Consider the following 15,797-nt stretch of genomic DNA (forward strand, 5'->3'; position numbering starts at 1 on the left):
TAGTCAATTAATCAACAACTAGGTCAATTCAGGATTCAAGGTATAGGGTTCGATGCATTTCTGTTGGACCTTCGACTTTTCAAGAACCGTATGGTCAGTGATCTAAGATAAGTTAATATGTCTGTCTATAAATCAATTCAGCAGACATATGTTAAATGGTATCAATGAGAATTTGTCCAAGAAGTTGATGTTAATGTGAATCGAAGCATTTACTAGTATCCCCTGATCTTCTATGGATAGAAGACTGAAAATCTCAGGGTTGTTGTTCGATACTAGATAATAATTGTATCTCCCTCTCTTGATAATTATCAGTCAAATTGTTTGACCCGTCTTCCTGATAATCAGAGATTGGTCAAGCGATTTGTTGAAATCTCTGCTTTAAGGCAAAGTTAGCTTAATTGCCCTAATTGCCTTGATACTAAAACCTAAAGCTTACAGTGTTCAGCATAAGATAGAGGATAATACCCCTTAGTGTAGGTCTCAATTTATTTGCCTAGATGCCCAGAATAAAAGTATAGATGCTGAATAGAGAGCGTTTTCCTATTAGGCTAAGAGTTGGAGAGAGAGAGTTGTGTAGCCTCCTGCCCTGATGGTGGGTAGGTGGCCATCTGACTGCATCCAAGGCTGTCTCACATTATATAGCCTATGAACTTAAGCAAATCCCCGCCCAGGTCATATGACAACCACCAATCGCAGGTTTATGTATAATTAGCCATGTGCGTTGGTGGTACAACCCCCTTGTTTATTGGCTCTCAAAACTAAATTCTTACTCCTTAGTAGCCCCTTATTAAGGTTCCAAATAAGTATCTACCTTATATGGTCACCTATTGTATGCACACTTTTACATTAATTGCTATCCGATCGCGTATTTAATCCTCCGGTATGTACTGAATGAATACTTACATCATCAGGGTGCGTCCAACACCCCGATAGTGTTTTACTAACGTATCGACGTTTGATGACGTCAGACATACAGCGTCAGATGGTCTCATGTGTCATGTGTTACGGCAGGTTTTCTCGCGAATAGTTTAGATACTGCGAGTTGGCTTACAGAAGCCAGCACAGTGTTCTCTGATTAAGAATTTAACCCTCAGTCACACTATACATCTATTAGAAATTCATTTAAACATCTTACTTCGGTTTACCGAGAATACACTAGGTCCTGGTGGGAGATACAGGGGTTAACCAAATATCTCGAACACCAGATTGTCCCAAGAGGTTTACGATCACATATATTACCCCCTATGAAATGCCGTAACCCGGAGTTTTTTAAAAAATGGGAAAAGGAGATGACTGATGGATCTTTGAAGTTGATCAGACTCCTTCTGGAAGAGGAGAAATTAACGTTTGAAAAAAAAACACGCCTCCTAACGGAAGCTATTGAAAAAACTAAATTTTCTCCTCTGACACCGAATTTCAGCAGAAAGAAAAACTCCTACAGCAAAATATTGAGAATTACACTGCATTTATTAAGGAAAGGAAACACTTCCAATTCGCGAGGGATTTGAGTGACTTTAAAGAAGCGAGAGCCCACGGGGAAAAGTTTAAGTCAGACACTGACATTAGCTCGTCTGATTGCGAACAGAGTGACTTTGATACTGCCAGGAGGAATCGCGTAGGTCCTGGTAATAGGAGAGGACCAGGGAGGCCACAACAAAGAGGAAGAGGTAGAAAATCTCCTGAAAAGGGTTTTTTAGGCCAACCTTTTGGTCAATACCTCCTCAGAGACCGTAAAGAACACAGTTAATAGAGTTTAATCCATCTGAAACCACACAGACTAACTCTCTACTCTGTCAGGTCCCCTCAGTCCCTCAATCAGCAGGGGAAATTGAACAGATAGACATCCAGACTGCTGATCCAGAACCAGCACATAGTCATCCTGAGAGTGACAAAATGCAAATTGTAAACTTGTCACAACGCCACCTCACTCTTGAGGAAACGCGCGTCTTAGAGAGGGGGCTGTCCTTTGTCCCCACGACCCGCTATAATGGGTTCGTGTGGACAAAGGACATCTCCCTCTTCCTACACAAACTGCGCTGGAAAAAATTCTTCGCAACACAGAATAAGAAAAAGGCCAGGGAACTAGGCCTAGAAGTCAGTGATCTCCCTAGCTTTGAACTCCTAGAGAGTCTTGAATCAGAGAGTCAAGCAAAACCCGATATAGGCCCACTCACAGACCTAAGACCAACGAGCAACTCAAATCCCCCTCCAGTACAAGCACCACTGATTGAAGTTTTTGAGAAAATGGTTTTGGCTGACTTGGCAAAACATCCTCCTAAAGTCTCAAAACATTCCATCATGCCTGCCTCCCAACTACGCGCTTTAAATTATGAATCGGACAGACTATATAAGAATGTGCAAAAATTTGTTGGGAGACAAAAATACCTACCAGATCCTGAGGCATGACCCATCAATATCATACCAAAAATCTCTGGAAAAAATCCTAAGTCAAGGTCTACAAACAAAAGTCATAAGTGACAAGGAGTATAAATTCATGTCGTCTCGCCACCCTCGAATTGCCACATTCTACTCCCTACCTAAGATCCACAAGGGATTAAATCTGGTTAAAGGCCGTCCAATTGTATCAGGTATCGAGTCCGTGACACAGAAGGCAAGCGTATATCTTGACAAAGTCCTAAGAGACTTTGTAACATCTCTTCCGTCATATGTACGAGACACCATGGATGTCCTCAGACATTTATATGGATTGCAAGTGGAGCCCCACGTACGGCTAGCAAGCCTCGACGTAGAGGCTTTATATAGCTCAATCCCCCATGAAGAGGGCATCCAGGCAGTGGAATTCTACCTTCATCAACGTGGGATACAATTCGAGGAACACAATATCTTTACGGCGAAATTAATGAGATTTATACTGACACACAATTTCTTCCTGTTCAATGGCCAGTACTTCCACCAGCTCAGGGTTACAGCGATGCGGACCCCTTGTGCCCCCACCTATGCAAACCTGTACCTGGGCTGGTGGGAGGAAAAACTGGTATTTTCTGAGGTCAACCATCTATGGACAGAGAAGATTTTGTTGTGGCTCAGGTATATAGACGACATCCTGATCTTATGGACAGATGACGACAACTCCTTTAATAGATTTGTAGACCACCTGTACATCAACAACCTGGGCCTTAGGCTGACGTCTGATATACAAACAGAGGAAATATCATTTTTGGATATTAAAATCAGAAAAACAATCGATGGGAGTTTAAATACCCCCCTATTTAGGAAAAAGACCGCTACCAACAACTTGTTATCCTGGAAAAGCTTTCATCCAGTACCTCTTCGACGCGGCATACCAAAAGGCCAATTTCTTAGGATTAGGAGGAACTGTTCCAATACAGGAGATTTTATATCTGAAAGTCAGACATTGGGAAACAGATTCCTCCAGAGAGACTACCCCAAGGATCTGATAGATGAGCATTCCATCACGCCCAAGGCATGAACAGGACAGAATTACTTGTCCCTCAGAAAAAAGATACCTCGCAGACCATCTGAATCATAGGTACCTACGATACCGGTGCAAGGTCAATTAGGAACGTACTGCAACGATATTGGGGTATCCTGAAGGACGATGAGGACATCCGAGACTTTATCACAAATACGCCGTCCATAACATTCCATCGAGGGAGAAACCTGAGAGATAGGTTAGTTCATAGCCATCTATCTCCCCGCCAACCAGAAACGATGTGGCTTGGCAGAAGGGAAATTAAAGGGAGTTACCCCTGCGGAGATTGTTCAGTATGCAAATCCATTCTAAGAAGTTCCTCATTCACAAGTGCAGTCACCAATATGACATTCGAGATCCGGGATTACATTAACTGCAAAAGCAATAATGTGATATATATGGCTACCTGTACCTGCCCAAAAAATTACATTGGAAAGACAACGCAGCAGTTACGGAGAAGGATCCAGGGACATCTGGGGAACATTAATAGAAAGGAAGCAACCCCGCTGTCAAACCATATATGACTAGTCCATGGCGGTGACGTTTCACAACTTAAAGGGGTTGTCCCGCGAAAGCAAGTGGGGTTATACACTTCTGTATGGCCATATTAATGCACTTTGTAATGTACATTGTGCATTAATTATGAGCCATACAAAAGTTATTCACTTACCTGTTCCGTTGCTAGTGTCCCCGTCTCTATGGTGCCGTCTAATTTCAGCGTCTAATCGCCCGATTAGACGCACTTGCGCAGTCCAGTCTTCTCCCTTCCGAATGGGGCCGCTCGTGCCGGAGAGCTGCTCCTTGTAGCTCCGCCCCGTCACGTGTGCCGATTCCAGCCAATCAGGAGGATGGAATCGGCAATGGAGCGCACAGAGCCCACGGTGCACCATGGGAGAAGACCCGCGGTGCATCGTGGGTGAAGATCCCGGCGGCCATCTTACTAAGGTAAGTAAGAAGTCGCGGGAGCGTGGGGATTCGGGTAAGTACTGGACGTTTTTTTTTTTTTACCCCTGCATCGGGTTTGTCTCGCGCCGAACGGGGGGGCTATTGAAAAAATAGCGCGGGACAACCCCTTTAAGTTTCAAGGCCTGGAACGAGTCAGAACTCATGAGAGATGAGGGGATGTAGAAAAGAGGCTCTTGCAAAAGGCAACAGAGTGGATTTTTAGGCTCAAATTCGTCCATCCGCAAGGCCTCAATGAAATCCTCTCGTTCAATAGCTGCATTAAATGATATGTTTCCTCAGCTACTCCAAACAACTGAGGTCTCTCTTAATCCCTAGTGTATTCATGACGTATGACAACGGGACACTGTTATCTATGTTATACAATAACCACCATTTGGGCCGATTTGTCGTAATCCCTACCCAACTTTTCAATCTTCCGCCCCCCCCCCCTTGGCCCTCCTTTTCTCCCCCCCTAATTCTTCACCTTACTAAAGATACTGGGTAGAACATTGCTAATTTAATTACGCAGTTATGAAGGGATTTCCATATAGCAACACTTACCTTTTTGGTCAATCTACAATTTGAAAAATACATTCGCACTTCCTTTCGATCTTGAGTCGGGAGTGCCCCTATGGGACTCCGTCACGGAGGAGGTGTGAGTGAAAGCTGCCCCTGATTGGTCCCTGCGTTGAGCCAATCAGAGGCAGCACGCACCCATTCATGAATGGGTGTGAGTGAGAGCTGCCTCTGATTGGTGAGGCTGTGACCAATCAGAGGCAGCTCATTAAACAGGCGGGGATTTTAAATCCCCGACTGCTGAATACCACAGAGAGCAGTTCAGGAGAATTGCCGGCCAGACGCGGCTGAACTCCGGCTGCAGCGGAAAGGTGAGTATACATTTTTTTTTACACATTTCTGGATGATTTTCAGGTAAGGGCTTATATTTTTAAGCCCTTCCCGAAAATTCATCCCACGTTCGCCGGCAGCCCATTGCTTTCAAAGGAGCCGGCTGTATTGCCGGCTCCATTGAATTCAATGGGCTAACATCGTTCTTCTCTGCCACAGCTGTTACAGCTATGGCAGAGGAGAACGATCTTTATGCTGACAAAAAGTTTTATTTTTCTTTTTACACATTTTAGGATGATTTTCAGGTAAGGGCTTATATTTTTAAGCCCTTCCCGAAAATTCATCCCGCGCTCGCCGGCAGCCCATTGCTTTCAATGGAGTCGGCTGTATTGCCGGCTCCATTGAATTCAATGGGCTAACATTGTTCTTCTACTGTTACAGCTGTGGCAGAGGAGAACGATCTTTATGCTGACAGTGCGGGGGGGGGCCACTCTTGCCGCTTTTGTGGCTTAATAGTGGGACCTGGGAACTTGAGATGCAGCCCAACATGTAGCCCTTCACCTGCCCTATCTGTTTCTGTGTCGTTCCCATCACTTTCGTGAATTTCCCAGATTTTCACAAATGAAAACCTTAGCGAGCATCGGCGAAATACAAAAATGCTCGAGTCGGCCATTGACTTTAATGGGGTTCGTTACTCGAAATGAACCCTCGGGCATCACGGGAAGTTCGACTCGAGTAACGAGCACTCGAGCATTTTGGTGCTCGCTCATCTCTAATCATTATATATTGATATTGAAATAGATATACAGGATGCCCCGTGAACTGCAACTTAATTGCTGCCCTTTGTAAAATACTTTATAACCGCGGTCCAAATCGAGCGATATTATCTACCCTTGACGAGTAGACTCCTCTTCTATGATACGTAGTACCATTGTTAACAAGCTGGCACCTCCTCCCCGTGACGACATCGGTCCCGGGATTCCATATAATCTCCTATCCCCTCCCTCTGTGACGCGCGTTCATTGCGGTCACATGACTCCGATACAATGGGGGAGGCCTGTATTTGTGTATTGTGCTTGATCTTCGGGATCACTTCATCAGAGCATGGTGCATATTATCAGGAAAGCTAGATGGATTGCATATTGAATTCATTTGAAAATCAAGGGTGCTTTTAGATGGGAAGACTGTTAAGTACATAAGCGGCTGACAGCCCAATGACTATTAATCCTGTGCCATTATGCAGGAGTGATAATCACTCGGTGAATGGAGGTGAAGCACATCAGAGATCTCTTCCGGCCACCCGCCTCCATCCGCAGTCTGATTACACCTGTGACATTACGTTCATCGATCACAGGGCCTAAGAGCAACTCAGTGCCTGACTAGTGAATGGGACTGAGCTGCAGTACCAGACACAGTCGCTATGAAATGTATGGCGGCGCTGTGCCTGGTATGTCACTTCAGATAGCCAATAGGCAGAAGTCCCAAGCGGCGGACTCCTGCTGATCTTATATTGATGACCTATCCTTAGCATAGGTCATCAAAACGGAAGTCCAATAAAACCCTTTTAACAACTCAAGTTTTATTACACCTTTGTTTATACTATCTGTGAATGAAGTATTTTCCAACAAGATCACGTGTTCATCCCTCATATAAATGGGTCCCCCCAAAAATCAGGAAAAGTTTTTGTTCTGAAAATACTTTTTTGACCCTTAGAGGGGGAAGGGCTACACATTCATGCTAATTTATAATGTAACTCTGATCACTATTTTTATTTATCTATTCCATATCTCATTCACCAGGGACCTTGTACTTAATACAGGGAAAACAGGTGGAAATGTTTATTCTTTTTTTTTCTGACTATTTCATGTATTGCTATGTAGCAGTACAAAGGATAACATTTTCTGCTTCAGCATATACTTATTAACAAACTATTGGCTCCATGTACACAGCAGAGTCATATGTACAGAGCCCACAGAGTGCCCATAGAACTATAGTGTAGTATTTTAGGCACTCTGTGTACCCCCAAATGGTGACTTGCTTTTGCAATATAATGGTGTATTCTCCATGACACAGTATCTGATGGAGCATGCTATGGCTTCTCTTCTGTACGTCTTGCTGCCTACATTGAAACTAGAGGCATACTTTAGTACAATGTGACTCCATAGACTGCTCTGGATGCCATATTCTGGCTCCATATGTTAGCCTTAAAAGGGTTGTAACAGAATTATAAGTTAAACTCTATCCACAGGATACAGAATAACTTGCTGATTGTTGGGGATCTCACTATTGAGCCCCCTGCTGATCTCGAGAATTGGAATCCAGTGTCCCTCCCCGGCCTGTGACTATGGCCTGTGACTACGGGGCTGCTTTTTCCTAATGCAGTGGCCTCAGAAGGAATGCAAATAAGGAAGATGGAACAATACCTCTGCAGCGTCACCTATTGAATGGCAGCATTCCTTCAAATCAATGTATGACTTTTTAATGAGTCTGTAAAACAATGATTGGGAATAGGAAACCAAGCCAGAAAGCCATATACAGACAGCTGTTTCGGGGTGTTTGCCCTTCATTAGTGTACAGTAGGTTTCTGGCTCGGCTAGTGAGAGGCCTGTGACATGGGTCAAGAGGGTTGTAGTCTTGACCCTTATCAGAATGAATGGAGCGTTGGCCGAGCATGCACAGTCAATGCTCCATTCATTTCAGTGGGGCTGACGGAAATAGCCAGAGGGGCATCCGCTTAGGTATCTCCGCGGTCCCGTTGAAGGTGAATGGCGTGCTAGTGTGCTTTCGTGACCAGTGCTCCAGTCAGTCTCCTCACAATGGGACGTGCAGTAACCCCACAGTGAGGAGAACGGGGGACATATGATACCCGTTCTCGAGATTGGCAGGGATCTAAGTGGCGAGACCCCTCAGCAAGTTATTCCCTATCCTGTGGTTAAGGTTTAACTTGTAATTGTGGTACAACTCCTTTAAGTGATCAGTACTTCAGATCCACATTTGCTTCTTATGTCTCCACAGACTTAATAAGCTAAATAAAACATATTCTGAATCCGTATTGAAGCATTGATGAAACTTTAATATCATGAATTGAGTGGAAATTTTACACTGAAGATGTGATAAAGACATAATGAAGGGAAGAAAACTCAATTTTGCATTTGCAAGTCAATAGAGTTAGAAATCAAAATCACATTTCTGCCTTCCTTTACTCTTGAGTGATCTTTATTCTATGTCTTGGAAAGCGTCTTTTATTTGCTGAAAGAGCTTTTCTACTTCTTCTTGAAGTTCTTTGCCATCAGAGAATTTACTTCTTAAGGTATCAAGATGAGGCTGAGCATGTTCCTTGATCTTCTCCATATTCTTCTCTACATCATGCTTCAGCTCCTTCATATCTTTCTGTAATTCACCTTGTAAATCCTTGTGATATCTCTCATATTCTTTATGGACTTCATCCGCATAGGGTTGCAGTTTGACACGCAGGTTATCTATCTCAGCGCGTAGTGCGTCCCGACCCTTTGCTGCAACATTTTCCGCATTTTCAAAGAAACTTATGGCTTGCTTACTTAATCCAGAAAGAAAGTCGGATACAACTGGCACTGTTTCCTTTACCATGTTCTTAATATGTGTTTCTAAAGCATCATCAAACTCCTTCAAAGCAGGGACTACATGCTTCTTGAATACTGGGAAATTCTCGTCCAGCTTTTCATCGACTTTCTTATAAACCTCATCATAGTAACCTTCTACAGCTTTCTCAAGTTTTTTAGCATTTTTTCTTGCAGCTTCCAACTTCTCTTTAATCTGATATCTGGAAATGAAAAATATTAACCAATTAATTCATCAATATTAGAAATTATGAAATCATCAATTAAGATGACTGGTGAAACAAATACAGTGGGCTCTAGAAAACTGTTGTTGCTCAGAATAAGAAGAAAAAATTGCACTACATACAAAACACATGCGGGTTCGCTGGCTGGATGCAGTTAGATGCATTCCTTCCTTTGAAACTCTAAAACAAAGTCCAAACAAAAGAGAAAAAAAATTGCATGGCACTCCGCCATAGTTAGGACCATAGTCGGGACGCCCTGTTAGGCACAGATGCCCGATCTTTTGCCTTAGCCATGATTGTTCCTGTGCTTTTACACATCGTCGCTAGTGAATGGAGGTGGAGCGGCCCGGGGATTGTTCGGGCTACCCGCCTCCATTCACAGTAAACAGGCAGTTGTTCATAGATGAATGACTGTCTGTTTATACGGGCAGATCTGTCATTCAGTTTTTAAGCATGAAGAAACTGAATAACCAGCAAGTTATTGTTTGACGTTCAATCAGTGCCTGCTTTTACACTGAATGACAATCATTTCCGCTGATCGTGGGAACTTGAACAATATATCTGCCCATGTAAAAGAGGCCTAAGAGTAAAAAATACTTTTGTTCCACCATATCAGTTTTGTATGGCAGACGTAGAGATGGGAAGCAAGTACGCAAGACAGGTTGATAAGGCAACAGGCATGGCCCCCTACAGCGTGTTGCCCCACACTTTTTTATAGCTTTTGCTATTTTATGGTTCTTTATTTTGGGGTTTTATGGGTTTTTTATGCTTTTTAGCATGCATCAATTTTATATATTTACCTACCAATCAATCATCATCAACATTGAAAGATTTCATTGTATACAATGGAGTATACATATTACCCCTCTTGCACCAGAATTCTAACATCAAAAAGTCGCAAATTTGGCACAAGTGAAAAATGATGTCTTTTGGGGGGTATATGCTGGGCCCCAGCACTTTTTAAAAACTGTGAGGGGTGTAACACTAGGACGCATGGCCACGTACTGCCTGTCAGATTAACTATAGTTTACAAAGGAAACCGCTGTAAATTATAGTTGAAACCTACAGCAACTTGTAGCATAAAGTTAATTCTAAAATCTTGTTATTTGTATAGCGCCAACTTATTCCGCAGCGCTTTCAGGCAATCATAAAGGATACAGAACTACAGTGCAGAAAAAAAAAACCTGGGACCTTATTTTATACTAATTGTTAAGCGACAAATCACGTTCATCTTTACATTGATTTTCCCGACCATTAAGGGAAATTTCTTACTGCTCTGCAATCTTTCCATAATCCAGGCTCTTCACAACATCGGAAACGATTCCAATCGTATCATGCATAAAAGTTTCTATTTTTTTGTCAACTGTTTGCTCTTCTTGAGGTTCATCTTGTTGCCAAAGGTAGTTTGCCTGTGCCCCTGCAAGACAAAAAGCGTGTCACAATGAAGTTGGCCAGGTGTAAAGGTGGCCGGAAAAGGTATATTTATGGCACTATGTGATTATCAGAAATGCTTGGTATCTTAAAAGAAGATGAGATATTGGATGATGATGGTGGTTTCTGATTGTTAGTGTCCGTGTCATCTGTACAAAATGTCCTATAGGGAATGTGCAATATGAAAAAGAAGCCAGCCATATACAATATTTTGCTATACAAATAACATGTATGCAGCCATATCTGTATGTACCATCAATGGAGGGGATGAAATGAATAAACTACTGTAGAATTATTAAATTCAAGCCATCATATCCATTGCATGTTTCCCTACTGGCAGCTCTTGGGCAAAGGTTTGCCCGGCCCTATAGGCTTTAAATTGTAGGCACATGCTATTGGTAGGTTAATATTAATATTATTAATAATAAATTGTGGTTTCAACTACTGCTAGCAAAACGTAAAGGCAATTGAACACTTTTTTCAGCATTGCCTGTACATTTAAAAATAAAAGCAATTTGCAATTGGTTCTTGTTAAAAAAAAAATTCCTCTGTTTGGCTTCTACACTTTGGATGTAATACAATAGAATACATGGCGCTCAATCTCGCTCTGTCCGCAGTCATCCCTGTCTGTAGCGCCTCTCCTGAAAGTTAATCTAAACTCAAATACTATTTGATTTATTTGTACTTTATTAGCATTTTTAGATTTGAGCTTAGATTTACAAAAGCGATTGGGGCTATGAAGACAGTATAGGATTAAGCACCTTGCATTGTATTCTATCACATGCAAACTGTAGAAGCCAAGCAGAGAAAAACTTTTATTATAAAGAAAAACAATTGCAAATCTCTTTAATTTGTAAAGGTACATTCAATGCAAAAAAAATGTTCAGATGTGTCCATAGCTTTTAGTGGGGATGCCTCATGGAGTTATCCCTTGTTCATATGCTCTTTTAGGGCACATAGTTTTTATAGAAGGGTCCCCTACTTAGGGAAATAGAGGATTTGACCATTTATTTAAATAACCATATACTGCAACATGTCCCATGTAGAGATGAGCGAACGTACTCGTCCGAGCTTGATATTCGTGCGAATATTAGGGTGTTCGGGATGCTCGTTACTCGTAACGAGTACCACGCGGTGTTCTGGTTACTTTCAGTTTCCTCTCTGAGACGTTAGCGCGCTTTTCTGGCCAATTGAAAGACAGGGAAGGCATTACAACTTCCCCCTGTGACGTTCAAGCCCTATACCACCCCCCTGCTGTGAGTGGCTGGGGAGATCTGATGTCACCCGAGTATAAAAATCGGCCCCTCCCGCGGCTCGCCACACATGCCTTGTGAGTTAGCTGAGGGAAAGTACTATCGTGCTGGAGCTGCTGTAGGGAGAGCGTTAGGAGTTAGTGTAGGCTTCAAGAACCCCAACGGCCCTTCTTAGGGCCACATCTAATAGTGTGCAGTACTGTGTTAGCACAGTATTTTTATTTTTTTTTTCCAAAATTGAATCTGCAGAGCATTGCGCCCTGCAATAGGGACAGAAGTGGGGGTTAGGCAGGGAGAGTGTTAGGAGTTAGTGTAGGCTTCAAGAACCCCAACGGTCCTTTCTAGGGCCACTTCTATCCGTGTGCAGTACTGTCCAGGCTGCTGTTAGCAGTGTTGCATATTTATTTATTTTTCTCAAAACCGGCTGTGCAGACCATTGCACCCGGCATTAATACTACAGGGATAGAATTGTGTAGGCAGGGCCAGAAGACATACATTATTCATTGAATAGACGCAGTGTGGGTGTTCCTTGTAAAAAGCAGGGAAAAAAATTCTATTTGCCCTGCCTGTGTCAGTCCTAAGGGCTCTGGGTACGTGTGTACTGCGTGGAGAACGTAAAAAAATTAGACGCAACCAGCTACGGTTGAGTGCAGCCTTGCGCCAATTTCTTTCCTGCCTGGGAAATACCTGCTCTGCCACAGTTAGTAACTCTGCAACAGTAAAGTTCTGTGACAGTTTTGCAGGGCCGCAACACAGTTATTAAACTTATTATTCAGTGAATAGACGCAGTGGGCCTATCCTTTTAAACAAAAGGGAAGAAAGTATATTTGCCCTGCCTGTGTCAGTCCTAAGGGCTCTGGGTACGTGTGTGCCGTGTGGAGAACGTAAAAAAATCAGACGCAACCAGCTACGGTTGAGTGCAGCCTTGCGCCAATTTCTTTCCTGCCTGGGAAATCAAATCCCTGGTAATACAGCATGCTGAGGGGTAGGGGTAGGCCTAAAGGACGTGGACGCGGCCGAGAACGCGGAGGGCCAAGTGAGGGTGTGGGCACAGGCCGAGCCAGTGCGGTGGCCAGGGGTAGAGGCAGGGCCAGACCGAATAATCCACCAACTGTTTCCCAAAGCCCCCCCTCGCGCCATGCCACCCTGCACAGGTCCAGGTGCTCTAAGGTCTGGCAGTTTTTCACAGAGACGCCTGACGACCGACGAACAGTGGTGTGCAACCTTTGTCGCGCCAAGATCAGCTGGGGAGGCACCACCAACAGCATGCGCAGGCATATGATGGCCAAGCACCCCACAAGGTGGGACGATGCCCGTTCACCGCCTCCGGTTTGCACCACTGCCTCTCCCCCTGTGCCCCAACCTGCCACTGAGATCCAACCCCCCTCTGAGGACACAGGCACTACCGTCTCCTGGCCTGCACCCACACCCTCACCTCCGCTGTCCTCGGCCCCATCCAGCAATGTCTCTCAGCGCAGCGTCCAGACGTAGCTAGTGCCACAGTTTGAGCGCAAGCGCAAGTACGACGCCACGCACCCGCACGCTCAAGCGTTAAACGTGCACATTGCAAAATTGATCAGCCTGGAGATGCTGCCGTATAGGCTTGTGGAAACGGAGGCTTTCAAAAGCATGATGGCAGCGGCTGCCCCGCGCTACTCGGTTCCCAGTCGCCACTACTTTTCCCGATGTGCCGTCCCAGCCCTGCACGACCACGTCTCCCGCAACATTGTACGCGCCCTCACCAACGCGGTTACTCCCAAGGTCCACTTAACAACGGACACGTGGACAAGCACAGGCGGGCAGGGCCACTATATCTCCCTGACGGCACATTGGGTGAATTTAGTGGAGGCTGGGACAGAGTCAGAGCCTGGGACTGCTCACGTCCTACCCACCCCCAGAATTGCGGGCCACAGCTCGGTGGTGGTATCTGCGGCGGTGTATGCTTCCTCCACTAAAGCACCTTCCTCCTCCTCCTCCTCCAACGCAACCTCTGTCTCGCAAAAAAGATGTGTCAGCAGCACGTCGCCAGCAGTCGGTGTCACGCGGCGTGGCAGCACAGCGGTGGGCAAGCGTCAGCAGGCCGTGCTGAAACTACTCAGCTTAGGAGAGAAGAGGCACACGGCCCACGAACTGCTGCAGGGTCTGACAGAGCAGACCGACCACTGGCTTGCGCCGCTGAGCCTCCAACCGGGCATGGTCGTGTGTGACAACGGCCGTAAGCTGGTGGCGGCTCTGCAGCTCGGCAGCCTCACGCACGTGCCATGCCTGGCCCATGTGTTTAATTTGGTGGTTCAGCGCTTTCTGAAAAGCTACCCCCACTTGTCATACCTGCTCGGAAAGGTGCGCCAGATCTGCGCACATTTCTTCAAATCCCACACGCACGCTGCCACCCTGCGGACACTGCAACATAGGTTTAATCTGCCAGTGCACCGACTGCTGTGCGACGTGCCCACACAGTGGAACTCTACGCTCCACATGTTGGCCAGACTCTATGAGCAGCGTAGAGCTATAGTGGAATACCAACTCCAACTTGCGCGGCGCAGTGGGAGTCAGCCTCCTCAATTATTTACAGAAGAGTGGCCCTGGTTGGCAGCCATCTGCCAGGTCCTTGGAAAATTTGAGGAGTCTACCCAGGTGGTGAGCGGCGATGCTGCAATCATTAGCGTCACCATTCCTCTGCTATGCATCTTGAGAAGTTCCCTGCAAAGCATAAAGGCAGACGCTTTGCGCTCGGAAACAGAGCCGGGGGAAGACAGTATGTCGCTGGATAGTCAGAGCACCCTCCTGTCTATATCTCAGCGCGTTGAGGAGGAGGAGGAGGAGCATGAGGAGGATGAGGAGGAGGGGGAAGAGACAGCTTGGCCCACTGGTGAGGGTACACATGCTGCTGGGCTGTCATCCTTTCAGCGTGTATGGCCTGAGGAGGAGGAAGAGGAGGAGGAGGAGGATCCTGAAAGTGATCTTCCTAGTGAAGACAGCCATGTGTTGCGTACAGGTACCCTGGCACACATGGCTGACTTCATGTTAGGATGCCTTTCTCGTGACCCTCGCGTTACACGCATTCTGGCCACTACGGATTACTGGGTGTACACACTGCTCGATCCACGGTATAAGGAGAGCCTTTGCACTCTCATTCCCGAAGAGGAAAGGGGTTCGAGAATGATGCTATACCACAGGGCGCTGGTGGACAAACTGATGGTAAACTTCCCATCCGACAGCGCTAGTGGCAGAAGGCGCAGTTCCGAGGGCCAGGTAGCAGGGGAGGCGCAGAGATCAGGCAGCATGTACAGCGCAGGCAGGGGAACATTCTCCAAGGCCTTTGCCAGCTTTATGGCTCCCCAGCAAGACTGTGTCACCGCTCCCCAGTCAAGGCTGAGTCAGCGGGAGCACTGTAAAAGGATGGTGAGGGAGTACGTAGCCGATCGCACGACCATCCTCCGTGACGCCTCTGCCACCTACAACTACTGGGTGTCGAAGCTGGACACGTGGCCTGAACTCGCGCTGTATGCCCTGGAGGTGCTTGCTTGTCCTGCGGCTAGCGTCTTGTCAGAGAGTGTGTTTAGTGTGGCTGGGGGAATCATCACGGATAAGCGTACCCACCTGTCAACCGACAGTGCCGACAGGCTTACACTAATCAAGATGAACAAAGCCTGGATTTCCCCAGACTTCTCTTCTCCACCAGCGGACAGCAGCGATACGTAAGCAATACGTAGGCTGCACCCGCGAATGGAAGCTACGTTCTCTCTCACCATCCAAAACGGGGACATTTCTGCTTCATCAATCTGTGTCTAATATTCCTCCTCCTCCTCCTCCTGCTCCTAGTCCTGAAACCTCACGTAATCACGCTGAACGGGCAATTTTTCTTAGGGCCACAAGGCTCACTCATATAATTTTTCCAAACAATTTTTATATGTTTCAATGCTCTTAAAAGCGTTGAAACTTTAACTTGAACCAATTTTTCGTTAAACTGGGCTGCCTCCAGGCCTAGTTACCACTTAAGCCACATTAACCAAAGCGATTAATGGGTTTCACCTGCCCTCTTGGTTGG

General features: G+C 45.6%; 1 protein-coding gene across 2 annotated transcripts in view; it reads right to left on the minus strand.

Annotated features, from left to right (window-relative positions):
- Positions 1–8,297: 8,297 nt before the first annotated feature.
- LOC136631350 (apolipoprotein A-I-like) overlaps positions 8,298–15,797 on the minus strand; it is a 44,968-nt gene continuing 37,468 nt past the window's right edge. For both annotated transcript variants that reach the window (XM_066605615.1, XM_066605614.1), the window contains exons 3-4: positions 10,338–10,482; positions 8,298–9,044 (exon numbers count right to left, since the gene is read on the minus strand). In XM_066605615.1, the coding sequence (XP_066461712.1) occupies positions 8,462–9,044; positions 10,338–10,482 (728 nt within the window). In that variant the 3' untranslated portion in view covers positions 8,298–8,461. The remainder of the gene's footprint in view (positions 9,045–10,337; positions 10,483–15,797) is intronic.

Source organism: Eleutherodactylus coqui, chromosome 6, assembly GCF_035609145.1.
Source record: "Eleutherodactylus coqui strain aEleCoq1 chromosome 6, aEleCoq1.hap1, whole genome shotgun sequence".
In the NCBI taxonomy this organism is placed as follows: Eukaryota; Metazoa; Chordata; class Amphibia; order Anura; family Eleutherodactylidae; genus Eleutherodactylus; species Eleutherodactylus coqui.